The 13,621-nt window shown below is 56.9% G+C and overlaps 1 protein-coding gene across 4 annotated transcripts; it reads left to right on the top strand.

Moving 5' to 3' along the window:
- Positions 1–30: 30 nt before the first annotated feature.
- Positions 31–12,666, top strand: TKFC (triokinase and FMN cyclase). 4 transcript variants are annotated; one of them, XM_033119131.1, is made up of 18 exons: positions 31–161; positions 1,479–1,591; positions 4,118–4,307; positions 5,259–5,369; positions 5,465–5,646; positions 6,849–6,927; positions 7,245–7,334; positions 7,971–8,005; positions 8,147–8,231; positions 8,326–8,415; positions 8,968–9,084; positions 9,403–9,522; positions 9,675–9,812; positions 10,615–10,721; positions 10,823–10,926; positions 11,061–11,094; positions 11,198–11,287; positions 12,090–12,666. In XM_033119131.1, the coding sequence occupies exons 2-18, from the start codon at positions 1,589–1,591 to the stop codon at positions 12,249–12,251; spliced, it is 1,737 nt and encodes a 578-aa protein (XP_032975022.1). In that variant the 5' UTR covers positions 31–161; positions 1,479–1,588; the 3' UTR covers positions 12,252–12,666. The 4 variants fall into 4 exon arrangements, with proteins under 4 accessions (XP_032975022.1, XP_032975025.1, XP_032975024.1 ...); XM_033119134.1 differs by lacking the exon at positions 31–161 and adding an exon at positions 166–184; XM_033119133.1 differs by lacking the exon at positions 31–161 and adding an exon at positions 524–607.
- The last annotated feature ends 955 nt before the right edge of the window (positions 12,667–13,621 follow it).

Raw genomic sequence — 13,621 nt, 5'->3', positions numbered from 1 at the left:
ACGGCCTCACCTGGCCTCTTGGAGGACTCACGGCTCCCGCGGCAGCCAACCAAAGGAGGCCCCGCCTCGAAGGCCCAGCCCCGTCGCTTACAGCTACAGCCCGGAGTACCCGGATGAGGGCGCCTGTTGTGGATCGTTGTGAAACGGCGGCTGCTACGGAGGTGCCTGATGCGGGCGTGAGCGGGTGGGGAAGTTGCGCTGACGCCTCCCCGACCCTAGGAGCTGACCCGCGCCCCTTGCCCGCTCCTCTCCCACTTCCATTGCTCCAGAGCCCTCCGGCCTTTTCATTCTTTTGGGACCGGAGGAACTGCAGCGGCGTAGAGAGGGAAGGAAGCTGACAGTAATTTGTGCACGTCCCAGACTAGAACGAAGGCCCCTACCTTCTTCCGCGTAGCCCTCCCAGTTCCTCCAAACCCAGCGGGTACCCTCACCTGACCCTAGAATGGCCTATCACCCCACCTCCCCTGCGGGGGAAGGTCACCTCTCCTCTTTGAACTGTGTTTTATTCTTCAGACTTTGAAGGGCCCACCAGGCCACTTGCCCAGCGTTATTAGTGCCTCTATTGCTGTACGAACTCCGATCTCAAACACAACCCAGAATTTCCCTGGTGAGAAAACCTTAATGACCCAGGAAAGCAGTCTCTTAGCCACAGCAGACAGGCTCTGCAAGTAGGCGCACGTGTAGCATGGCACAGAAGGTGCAACCCTCATTTTACCCATGAGGAAGCTGAGGCTCAGGGGAGTTGGTTTACCTAAGATCCCCCAGCAAGTCAGAGGCAGAGCTAGGTGCAGAGCAGCTGTGACTTCTATCGCAGACACGTACAGTGAGCCCAAGACCCTAAATGACCCCAAGACACCGTTGAACCAGACCGAACTGAGAGGAGCTAAAACGTCCTTGTGGTTTACCTGTGTGGTTTCCCACGCCAGGGACTCTGCCTGATTTTACAGGCACTGAATGATCAGTAGAAAGAACACAGGCTTTGTAGAAAGACTAGACATGGATTTAAGATTTCAGTACTGACTCTTACTAGTATGACCTTGGACAAGTCTCTAGAGCTCCCTGAGTCAGTTTCTTAGAAGTAAAATTTGGTCACTAACGCGGTTGCCTCCCTCCTGGCTTAGTACCAACACCAACAAGGGCAAGTGTGTGAAGATGTTTGTAAACTTACTCATTGCATATGAGCCCATGGAAGAGACGAAGTTCCTCTGGGGGTCACTTCACCCCTTGGAGGTGAGGTAGGTGCTGCCAGGGCTTAAAGGCAGCCCTGTTCCCAACGTGGATAGATCTGTCTTCTGGCAGCCAAGTGCAGGTGTGAACCTTGGTCAGCCCCACTCTCCTCTCCATCCCCGGCACACGTTCTGGAGTTTAGACTTGGATCAAAGTCTGGGGAGCTCCCTAATGACTAGGGCCCTGGAAGCGTGATTGTACCAGTAGGCTTTGAGTGCTTCCAGTAGCCCATATTCTTTACCCTCCTGCAGGTGCTGCTGCCCTCACTGTGCTCAGAACCAGGTAGCGCCCACAGGATTGCCCGTCCTCCAACGGCTCCGTGCAACGGTGTGAACTCAGCTTGCTTCAGAGTCTCTGCACCATGGTGAGTCTCATGAGGGCCAAGGCAGGGGAAGGACACTGTGGGCTTGGAGCAGTGGGTGTGTGGGGGGGGAGAGCAGCCCTGGGCACCCTGGAGTTCCTTACGCTGTGACCAAGAAATGCTGCTTCCTCCTGAGATTCAGAGAGGTTAGGAGAGAAGGTCCCTCTCAGGGCCTGATCCCTGCTTCCCTCCATTTCCCAGCTGGTCCCAGCCAGGCCTGGGGCTGCAGCCTCTGAGTCTCTGCGCGGCCCTTCTGCCCCCAGTCTGGGTCATATCTTTAGATCAGAACATTAACAGTTACCTACTCTGTAGTAGACACTGTACCAGTCACAGAAGGAGTCATGAAGGATCTGGTGCCTATTCCTGAGCCTGAGCTTGTGTGGGCTGGTCCCAGGGGTAGGATCTACAGTACGGGAAGCTCGGCATTGCTGACATTGCTCCCCTCCCACTCTAGAAACTGATGTGAACCAAAGCAGACCTTGGACAGACCTAGGTTCACATTTCAGCCTGCCAGCTGTGTGACCTTTATTGAAGACTTGACCTCTCTGAGCCTCTTTTTCCTTATCTGCAGTGTGAAGCAGATTAAGGCCTGTCTTCAAGTGGCTATGAGGTGTTTATCAGACCAGAGTCCTGGGGCCTTGCACAGCACCTAATCAACTTCATTTCCTTTTCTGTCCTGTCAGGCCACTGGAAACCAGGGATGGTACTGGTCCCAAGCCCTTCTCTAGCTCTGGAATGGTTGCAAATCCCAGGCAGGACAGGCTGTCAGGGATGGCGAGGGGTACCTTCTTGGAGGGTGGTAGCACTGGAGGCTGGGCTTGGACTTGAGAGCAATTCACAGCTTCATTGTATATTCCAGTCCCTGGCAGGCTCAGGGAGCTACTAGCCGGTTCCTTCCAAAGGGCAAGACCTCTGCCACTCAGCCTCCCTTCAGCCCCTGGGGAAAGTAGCATGATAAGGCCAAAATGGAACCAGCTTTGGAGCCAGGCAGACCTGGACACTTGCTGGATGTGTGACCTTAGGCAAAGACATTTAATTGTGCCTCAGTTTCGTCACCAAGCTAATCTTTTCTCCATAGGGTTTGTGGGAAGATTAAATGAGACCTGCTCAAAAGCGCTTAGAACCCACCTGGCTCTCAGTCACTGCTCCGGAATGGAGCCAGTCTTACTCTTCTGCTCTCTCCCTACTGACCTGGGCTGCTGTCCTTGTCCTGAAGCAGGAAAGGCCAAAGTTTGCACAAAGGAAGCCGCTGCCCACAGTCTTGAGGGAGGAGCCTCCAGGAGGTGCACCTTGGCAGGACCTGCCTCAGCTGCAGGCTGGCCCCCGCTGGCCACCAGGTGGCACTGCGAGCCGGGCCCCAGTCTGTCTCTCTTTGGGACAAAAGCACAAGCTGCACCCGGTCTGCAGGTAGCTCTAGCTTTTTAGAGCCTGTGTGAGAAAGGGAGTAGCTCCTTTTTATTCCATTTTACTGTATAACAGGCATATACTGTATTAATCCCCATTTAGCAGAGGGACTTGAAGCTCCAAACAGTGAGGTGTCTTCACTGAGTTCTCACAGCTGCTGGAGGCAGATGAGGGATTTGAGTCCAGGAGCCCATGCATGCAAAACCCAAACCCTTAACAGCTCTAGCCCCGATGCCATCCACTTCTGCCTGCCCATGACCCTCCCGCCTGAAGCTCTGGGTGCCCAACTTCCTTCATCTGCTTCTGAGGCCCTGCCCACCTCTCCCTGGCGGTCATTGGTAGCTCGGGTCATTCTAACTTGCTTCCTGGCCTGGCCACCGTATTATTTCACACCTCCAGATCTTGGCATATATTCTCCCTCTGCCTGGAACATCCTCCCTTTTCCCTGCCCGGGTGCCGGGTGCCCCTCACTCCCTTCTACCTACCTAACTCCTCCTCACCCTTCAGAAGCTGCCGGAGTCCGCTAGGGAGGCTGAGGTCCGCTCCCTGTGCCCCCGTGGTGCGTGTACATTCCTCTTGTGTAGCACTTCCCGCAGCAGTTGGAAACGGTCTCTGTTTCCATCGGGTAGGACCAGCGTTCTGTTCTCCTTACTCACAGTGCCTGGCACTGGGCCTGGCACTAAGGGGCTCGGGAAGTGTTGTTTGCCCTCATCAACGGCCCAGTTGGAACAGCAAACAGGAGAGGGGCCTGTGTGACCTCTTCCCCTGGCACAGGAGCCTCACCCTGGGTGTCTCCTCCTTTGACAGAAGAAGGCTGTTGGGCCACAATTTTATATTGTTTTATACTCAGGACTCCAGTTCCCACATGTTCTTTGTATTGAAACCATTCTTCAGAATAAATTTAAGCCATAGTTCAAAATACTTAATGTAAATAATTAGGCAAAGCATAAAAAGTGACAAATTAAGAACTCCCAGAAATATTCACCTGATAAAATGACACCCAATTCTGTGTGTCCCTGGAGTTCCTGAGTGGGCGTGGAAGAGGGATCTTGGCCATAGCAGTGTGGCCGGGCGGGGTGGGGGGCAGATCGCACCCAGAACCGCGTCCTCGTTCCTCTCCCACAGACCTCCAAGAAGCTGGTCAACTCGGTGACAAGCTGTGCTGATGATGCCCTTGCTGGCCTGGTGGCCTGCAACCCCAACCTGCAGCTCCTGCAGGGCCACCGGGTGGCCCTCCGTTCTGACCTGGACAGCCTCAAGGGCCGAGTGGCACTGCTGTCGGGTGGGGGCTCCGGCCACGAGCCTGCCCACGCAGGTGAGGACCTGAGCCAGAGGTGGGGGCAGGTGCTGGGCAGAGTGGATGGGGGCCCCGGGGAGGTCGTCAGTGCTGCTCGGAGGGTCAGGACAGAGCACAGCCCCGAGCCCAGCCCAGAACCGGGTCCTGGTTCCTGCTCTCCTGCTTCCTCGGACTGTGATTTGGGGCCAGTCATGGCCTCCCTCTGGGCTTCAGTCTCCATATCTTACAAAAGTAGGTTGGGCCAGATGATTTCTCGGCCCTTCCAGCTCTGTGAGTCAGTGCTTCTGTGAGTCCTCCTGCCTTCCCGGCCCAGCTGACCCATCCCCTCCTCCATGAAGCCTCCCTGACTCTTCCGGCCCAGAGCAACATCCCTTCTCTGAATTCACACCCTGCGTGTTCACATCCAACACGGACAGTCCTGGATTATTTCAGTGCCAGGCATGTGAGGTCTGGAGAGCTCCTGGGGGCAGGGACCAGGCTTTGTATGCTCCGTACCTTTCCTGTCTCTCTTGGGCAAATCCATCCATCCTTTCAGCGACATTAATGAGCACCCACTGTGTGCCTGGACTGTTCTGGGCACTAAGGATGCAACAGTGAACTAGACAGATAAGGTGCCTGCCCTCATGGGGCCTCTGTTCTCCTCTGGGGAGACAGACAGTAACCAGGTACGCACATAAGTGAAAGAGATCATTCCAGAGTGTGTAAGTGTGGTTGTGAAGACAAGAGCAGGGAAAGGAACAGCGAGCCATGGGGCTGGGGTGGGTGACAACCTCAGCTGAGGGGGTCCAGGAAGGCCTCTCCAAGGAGATAACTCCTGAGTGAAGATCTGTGGAGAGCAACCCAGGTGCTCTTCTGCCATCCAGTGCACAGTAGGGCCCACCACACTTGAAGCCCAGGAGTATGGGCAGAAGGCCCAGACAGCAGGCCCAGGCCCAGCCGGCATCCTTTCCCCTCCGCTCCCATCTCCAGGTTTCATAGGGAAGGGGATGCTGACGGGGGTCATCGCGGGAGCTGTGTTCACCTCCCCGCCAGTGGGCAGCATCCTGGCAGCCATCAGGACAGTGGCTCAGGCAGGCACAGGTAAGCCTGGCATGCGGGAGGGGCTGCTGCCAGGAGGGCAGGCTGGGGAAAGGTGAGGGCAAGCACTGATGGGGCCCTGCTGGCTACCCTTGCAGTAGGGACCCTCCTCATCGTAAAGAACTACACTGGGGATCGGCTCAACTTCGGCCTGGCCCGGGAGCAGGCCCGGGCGGAGGGCATCCCTGTGGAGATGGTGGTCATTGGGGATGACAGTGCCTTCACCGTCCTGAAGAAGGCAGGCAGGCGGGGGCTCTGTGGCACCGTGCTCATACACAAGGTGAGGCCCTCCCCCGGACGTGGGCTGGCCAGCCCCTCCCAGCCTGCTGTCTCCTGCAGCACCCGATACCTGGACATTTCCAGCTACTCCACCCCACAGGCAGCCACTCCTTCCCCAGCGCTCCCTGATCCAGGAAGGCCCCGTATCCCCTCCACTCCCTAAGTCCAGCATGGAGGCATTCTCCAAGGCCCTTCCCTTTCCATTCCCCACACCCAGCCACGTCCGCAATAGGCTTCTCTGCCTGCATCCTGCCTACCTGTCCGATCTGTTTCCACACTACCCCAGAGGTGTTTGACCAGGCGGCTCACCTGCTGAAAGCCCAGGCTCCTTGGTCAGGCACCCACCACGCTCTTGCCCCTCCTCCCTGACGTTCCAATGTCATCTGCCATCATCCCTACCATCCTCTTCCGCTCCTTCAACACCAGGTCCCTGTACCACGGGGCTGCAGTCCATGTCTGGCCTTTTCTGATGCTGTGTCTACAGCCTCGAAAGTCCTTTCCCCATCCAGCCCGCTTTGGCCTGGCTAACTCCAACTATTCCAGCCCAGTGCCAGCTCCGAGTCCCCCCGTCTGGGAGGTTTCCCGCCCGCTGCACCGAGTGGGTTAGGAGCCCCTCAGAGCGCCGGGCACCCCCTGTCATGCACTCTGCCACTGCATTGACCACCTCGCATTAAATGTTCGGTGGGTGTGTGTCTGCTCCCCCAGTCCCTCCCCAGACTGAGTTCCTTCAAGAAAGTACTGTGACTTAGTCACCTTTTCTTCTTTTTAGTTTCAGCACATACTAGAGGCTTGGGTGGGTGGGTGGACCGGTGGATGGATATATGGATCGGTGCGTAGATGGGTAGGTGGGGGAGGGGGTGGGTGGGTGAAGTGAGCCACAGAATATATGCCCTGGAGAAAGAACCCTAGACTAGGAATCAGGAAACACCACCAACTGGCTGTGTCACATTGGAGAAGTTCTCTCCCCTCTTTGGGCCCATTTCTCCATCTGTAAAGTCCCTCTGGCTCCAACAGACTGGGATTCTTGAAGATTGCTGATAGGTGCACTGTGAACGTGGGGGTACACTCGTCTGCCCGAAACACAGTGGGCCCGGTTGATGTGGCAGTACTCAGCCCCCCTGCCCAACTAGAAACAGCCCCAGCCTGTCTTCTGCACCCACGTGCTACCCTGACTCCTTCCTCCTTACCTCTGTGCGGGTGCAGGTGGCAGGTGCCCTGGCTGAGGCAGGTGTGGGGCTGGAGGAGATCACAGAGCGGGTGAGCGTGGTCGCCAAGGCCATGGGTGAGTGCCAGCCCAGGGATTGGGAAGGGGGAGGGAGGAGGTGGAAGCTTACCTTGGGACTAGGAGCAGGTTCCCAGCCGCCGCATAGGAGGGCTCCCAGGTTATTCCCCCGGAGCTCAGGGAAGGTCTCCCTGGGACAGCTTCTGGGGTCCCGGAGCTGGGTTTCTCTGTCATCTGAGATGAAGAGTCTGGCAGCCTGTCTCAGTGAAGAGGCTGCCTGTGGGCAAGGCTGCCAGTTGCTGCCCTGCCCAGTGCCTGGTACCCTGACGGGTGCCAAGAGCAGAGCAGTCATCCCCTTCCTACTTCGCTTTTCATAGGAACCCTGGGAGTGAGCCTGTCCTCTTGCAGTGTCCCTGGTTCCAGACCCACCTTTGAACTTGCAGCTGATGAGGTAGAGCTCGGCCTGGGTAAGCTTGTGGCCACCCTTGTCCCAGCCAATGCCTGCTCCCTGGGTTCTGCCATGTCTTACACCCTGAGAGCCATCCACCTGGTCCTCTCAGCTGACCTGGAGCTGTCACCTACATGGTCTTGGTATTTTTGAATGGCCACTTGAGGCTCTTCTGGCCCAACCTGCTTGATTTCTACCTGCTTTGCCATCTACAGCCCAGACTGCAGCCACATGAGGCTCCATACACTGCCTACCTCCCTGCCTTTGCTCACACCATTCTCAGATCCTCTGTCAAAATGCAGCCCTGCTTTCAAGGGCCATTCCAAGGCCACCCTAGCTGCAAAGCTTTCCCTCTCCCTCCCTTATGCTTCCGAAGTGATGGGCAGAAGCGTCACGTGGCCTCACCGTGACTGCCTCTAGTTAAAGCTACTTAACTAGTTAAAAGTTAAGTTCTTGGCTATCTCCACCACCAAGCCATAGCTCCTGGAGAGCAGAGACTGTGCATTTTTTATTATTCTGCCCATTTGCACCCCCACTTCCCATGTACACAGCACCTAGCCAAGTGCTGAGCACTTAGTAAATCTTTAATTAAAAAAAAAGCGATGAGCGAATCTCCAGGCCTGAGTGAGTCAGCAATGACTGCATCTGTCCACAGGGATCCACGGGGAAGCTGGTGTGCGCCGGATAAAGGTAGGTGGACTCCCTGGCCCAGGGTGGATGGACGGACGGATGGACGGATGGATGAGTGAATGGGTGAGTGGGTGGGTAGGTGGATGAGTGGGTGAGTGGCCGAGGCCTGGGACATAGCTCATTCCTGGCTCCCTCTGGCAGATGGCAACCGCCGACGAGATTGTGACACTCATGCTCGACCACATGACCAACCCCTCCAATGTGTCGCATGTGCCTGTGCAGGCTGGTGAGAGGCTATCCTGCCTTCTGTCTCCCAGCCCTTCCTCCCTCCTGGGTAGGGGAGCCCAGAGAGTCTCAGCGGGGATCATGGCTGCCCACAGGCTCCTCGGTGGCGTTACTGGTCAACAACCTGGGTGGCCTGTCATTCCTGGAACTGGGCATCATCGCCGACGCTGCTGTCCGCTCTTTGGGTGAGCCCCACCCTGGGAGGGGATCTCCCCACCCCCGAAGCTTCTTAACCTCCCGCCCTCTGAAACTGGACATAAGAAAAGCAGCTGACATAGGGTCTTGTGATGGCTAAGAGCTTGGGCTGTGCAGTGAGACAAGCCCGAGTTAGATCGTCACTCTGCCACCTAATTGCTGCGAGCCTTGAGCCTGTTCTTTGTCTGCAGACGGGGTAACAATAATAGTACCTGCCTCATAGGGTGATTGTGAGGATTAAATTAGATTACGCATATGTAGCGCACTTATTATAGTGCCTAGCACCTGTAAGAGTTCGGAAAATGAGACCTATGATTACCCATCTGCCCCTACAGAAGGGACATCTCCGGGGAACGTGATAATTTAGGGCATTATGGAGGAATGCCCTGAGCAGGTCTGACCTCGGGGCCCCAGCTTCCACGGTCCTTGTTTTTCTCTTACTCTGTTTCTTTCTCTGATGCTCCAGTGTGTGTGTGTGTGGGGGGGGTGGAATATCGCCCTTCCCCCCTTCCATCGTGGACGTCCATGCTTTGCTGTTGCAGAGCACCGCGGGGTGAAGATTGCCCGTGCCCTCGTGGGTACCTTCATGTCAGCCCTAGAGATGCCTGGCCTTTCGCTCACCCTTCTGCTGGTGGATGAGCCCCTCCTGAAACTAATAGGTGAGACTGGAACCTGGGGTCACTGAAGCCAGGACCCAGGGGGACTTGGAGAGACCTCATCAGGGCCCACCATGACATTCAGGCCCCGTGGAGAGGCTCTTGCTGACTTCTCTGGCCTTCTCCAGCTCTCACATGACTGTGGGGGTGTTGGTATTAGGAACATCCCTAGGGAAACCCCCACTTTCCCGTGTAAACAGTAGGTTCTCAGCACTTGCTTTTTGAGGTGGAGGTGGCTAGCCACCATGTGGGGAAATCCAGGCCCCACTTAATGCCTGACTGGCCAACCTGTGTTTAAGCGAGTCTTCCTGCTGTCACTAGATGCTGAAACCATGGCATCGGCCTGGCCTAACATGCCCAAGGTCTCTGTGACTGGGCGGAAGCGGAGCCGGGCAGCCCCTGCCGAGCCCCTGGACGCCCCTGATTCCACTGCTGCAGGAGGTACCAAGCCCTGCTGTTGGGGCAGGTGGCCCAGGGCACTGGCCTGAGCCCTGAGGGATGTAGGGTGTGCGGGCACCCATACCATCCATACCATCGAGTTCGGCTGTGAGAAGGGTCAGGCAGGCCTCTTCCCCGCCATCCTCCCTCTCCAGGCTTAGGCTCAAAGCAGATGGTACTTGTGCTGGAACGGGTGTGCACCAGCCTCCTGGGCCTGGAGGAACATCTGAACGCCCTGGACCGCGCTGCCGGTGACGGGGACTGCGGTACCACCCACAGCCGCGCTGCCAGAGGTTGGTGCCGGGGCCCCGCTGGGGTCAGGAAGGGACTGGTGGCACTTGGTTCTGAGAGTTTGGCGTTTCATGAACCAGGACAATTTCAAAAACATTTGGAGTGGGTTGCCAACTTTTATTTTGCCAAGCACGGCCATTCACAAACCTAGCATCCTCCCACCTGTTTTCGGAGAGACAAGGGCCTCTAACATTACAAGTGTGGGACGGTAATTATCAAAGAACCAAATGCAACATTTTGCAGTGAATAATAACTTTAGACTCAAGGCAAATTCATTCTATTGTTCTTAAGTTTCTTGGCTAACCTGGGTTAGTGAACAGTTCTTCATTGTCCAGCATTGTTCGGTCAAGAAAAATGTGTCTAGTCCCTACCACAGGCCAGGCTCTGCTCCCGACCCTGTGGATACCGTAGTGAGCAAATAGATCAAAATCACTGCCCTCATGGCTTGTGTTCTGGTGGGAGACAAACAATAACCATCAGTAAAAGATAGAGGATGGTAGTGCAAAGGGCTGAGGAGAAAACTGAAGAAATGAAATAGGACAGTGAGCTATGGAATGTCAGGGGACGGTGTCCAGGCAGGCCTCACCTGCTGGGTGACAGCCGAGTTCCCTATCAGTCACCGTTTCCCACCCCTCCAGACTGCACGCTGGATATAGAAAGGGAGTCGTACTCTTTTTGTGTGGGTTCCCTCAGCCTCTTCCAGGGCCCGTTCCTGCTGCCTGGCAGTGGGGCCTGGGTACTTGTTGGGGTTCAGGCAGATGGGAGGGAGGGTCTCTGAATTCCTCGCCACCTCTCTGCCTGCAGCGATCCAGGAATGGCTGAAGGAAGGCCCACCCCCTGCCAGCCCTGCCCAGCTACTCTCCAAACTGTCCCTCCTGCTCCTGGAGAAGATGGGAGGCTCATCTGGGGCAGTGAGTGCCGGCAGCCCCCGGGGCGGACAGATGACATGGCGGGGTGCCAGGCTGGCTGAGGCCCAGGCCGGCCGAGCGCTCAGCATTCTGACCCTCCCCAGCTGTATGGCCTGTTCCTGACTGCTGCAGCCCAGCCGCTCAAGGCCAGCACCGACCTCCCAGCCTGGTCTGCTGCCATGGAAGCCGGCCTGGGGGCCATGCAGAAGTGAGTCAGAGCCCTGAGCCTTAGATCAGGGCTGGGCTCAGGGAGCTGTTTGATGTCACCTGCTCCCAGCCAGGCCCTGTCCCCACTCCCAAAGTGATTCCCTAGTGAGCCTCATTTGCTCTCTTTTCCGCCAGGTATGGAAAGGCTGCCCCAGGGGACAGGACTATGGTGTGTACCCAGCCTCGCCCTTCCCCCTTTGATTACAGAAGCCCTGAAGGCCACCCTCAGTGGCAGGGCCTGTCCTCAGCCCCCTCTTTCTCACCTTGTCCAGCTGGATTCTCTGTGGGCAGCAGGGCAGGAGCTCCAAGCCTGGAAGAGCCCAGGCGCTGATCTGTTCCAAATCCTGACCAAAGCAGTCAAGGTGAGCAAGGCTGGGCCTAGCCATACAGGGAGATGGACTCGGAGCAAATTAATGACCTTCCTATGCCTCAGTTTCCTCTCCTAAAAATGGAGATGGGGGCCAGCCTGGTGGCTCAGGTGGTTGGAGCACCGTTCTCCTAACGCCCAAGTTGCCAGTTCGATTCCCACATGGGCCAGTGAGCTGCGCCCTCTACAGCTAAGGTTGTGAACAATGGCTCTCCCTGGAGCTGGGCTGCCGTGAGCAGCCAGAGGAGGTCAGTGTGGGCTGCTGTGTGCTGCCGTGGGCTACCAGGAACGGCTGGTGGCCAGCGTGAGTGGCCGGCAGCCAGAATAAGTGGCCAGCAGCCGGCGTGAGCTGCCGTAAGCTGCTTTGAGTGGCCAACCGACGACTGGCGACCTACCGCCTCAGCTGTGGGTAGCGCAAGATTCATAACACCAGCATGGGCCAGGGAGCTGTGTCCTACACAACCAGACTGAGAACAACAGCTTGAACCAGAGTGTGTGTGTGGGTGAGTGGGGGGAGGCGGAAGAAAGGGAAAGAAAAAAACGAGAGAGAATTGAGTACCTGTGTCGGAGGGTGCTGTGAGGCTAACGAGATGTGTAGAGCCCCAGCATGGTCTCTGGGACACAACAGTCCTCAGAAATGGTGGCCCCCTGCCCTGCTAAGAGGCAGGTGGGAGGTGACCTCTCTACCTGGCGACAGTACAGAGGGTGCTGGCAGAGCTGGGACAGAAGGGTCCAGGCTCCATGGCAGGAAGGAGGCCTGGTGGCTCGTCCTTCAACCTCCTACCCCAACCCCTCAGAGTGCAGAAGCCGCAGCCCAGGCCACCAAGAACATGGAAGCTGGAGCAGGAAGAGCCAGTTATATCAGTTCTGCACGGCTGGATCAGCCAGACCCCGGGGCAGTGGCGGCCGCAGCCATTCTCCGAGCCATCCTGGAGGTCTTGCAGAGCCAGGGTGTGTGAATGCCTCCCTGGACCTCAGTGCCTCTCACTGCTGTGCCGAGGTGGCCATTGTCACTTCTATCTTCCAGCTGTCACCCTGCCTCCCCCCTCACCCCTCAGGGCTGTCCTGAGTTTGGCAGGGAATCCCCTACCAGCCTCCAGAACTATTCCACTGTAGACTGCAGGCCAAGTGGGTCACATGCCTCTTCACTGCCCTATCCCTCCTCAGGCAGGGTGGGGTCCCGGGGTCACCCCAGTCTGCCCCCAGCCAACTCTAGGCTTTAGCAGAGGCAGGAGAGCCTTTAACAGTCAATGCTAATTTGGTTTTAAGACGCCGTGTGAAAGGCTTCTCTGTAGCTGAACCTGAGCCAGAGTGGAAAAGCAAGCTAATAAACCACGCTGAGGCAACAGAGCTCCTATTTCTTCTGAGGGACCTTTTTCCAGGCTTGTGAGCAGTGGCCCCACTGCTGCCCCAGGGACGGAGACCTCAGCCCCTGGTGGAGAGGATCATGCCCCATCTCCTACCACCTGAGCTGCAAAGACCGGGTCTGCGCGGCTGGGCTGGCTCCACTGGGATCCCCATTCCTGTCTTCCTAATACACATACCACACCTGAGGGGTGTGCTTTTCTCAGCACTAAAGGGGTGTGCTTTTCTCAGCACTAAACTAATAGAACCCACCGATTCTTCAGGTATCAAATGGGCAAATGGGACACCAGGAGGAAAAGAAATCATCACGTTGTAAGGCTCAGTGGTGGAACAGAAACCACCCAAGCCAGCCCCCGGCCTGCTCTAGAGCGATGACTGACAGCACTGCCGAGTGTGGTGCAGTGGCCGGGGCAGCGCACCCCTGGCCCGTGCTCGGTGTGGGGGAGCGGCTGGAGGCGTGGGCATGGACTCACACAGGCACGACGGGATCCTGGTTCTGCTTCACAGCAGCTCCATAAACTCTGGCCTATTGTTTAGCCTCTCGGAATCTGTAAAATCAGAATGGTGCCTGCCTTGTAGGGATGTGGGAAAGGATTCCAATGAGCTGATGGTGAGGGGGTCCCTCACTGGGAGTTCCTGTTATCACTGATGTCTGCATCCAGCTCCTTCCAGGTCATTCTTTCCACTGCACGGCGGCATCTCTGCAGCTTGGCACACTGGGAGGGGGGCCCCCGGCACTCACTTTGCCCAAACCTGGCTGCAGGCTCCCTCAGTCCCTGGGCTTCTCTGCCCAGCGTCCCCACCACAAGGCGCAGTTATCTGTGCGCAGACGTACACACCCAGCAGCTGGGAGGAGAATCTGGCATCAGACATCTGGCCTGTGAATGCCAGCTTGGCCATTTCCTGGCTGGGTAACCTCGGGCAAGTCACTCATCCGTTTGTGTTCTGGACTATAAAATGGGAA

The sequence above is a fragment of the Rhinolophus ferrumequinum genome, chromosome 11, assembly GCF_004115265.2.
Source record: "Rhinolophus ferrumequinum isolate MPI-CBG mRhiFer1 chromosome 11, mRhiFer1_v1.p, whole genome shotgun sequence".
Classification (NCBI taxonomy): domain Eukaryota; kingdom Metazoa; phylum Chordata; class Mammalia; order Chiroptera; family Rhinolophidae; genus Rhinolophus; species Rhinolophus ferrumequinum.
Note: the sequence above shows the minus strand (reverse complement) of the source record. Positions and strands in the feature narration are given on the sequence as shown.

What these genes read in the sequence shown, in the direction of transcription:
- TKFC (XM_033119131.1), top strand. An exon ending in CGCTGCTGTCCGCTCTTTGG is followed by an intron (nt 8,416 to 8,967) that starts GTGAGCCCCACC and finishes TTGCTGTTGCAG; the next exon opens with AGCACCGCGGGGTGAAGATT. An exon ending in GCCCCTCCTGAAACTAATAG is followed by an intron (nt 9,085 to 9,402) that starts GTGAGACTGGAA and finishes TGCTGTCACTAG; the next exon opens with ATGCTGAAACCATGGCATCG.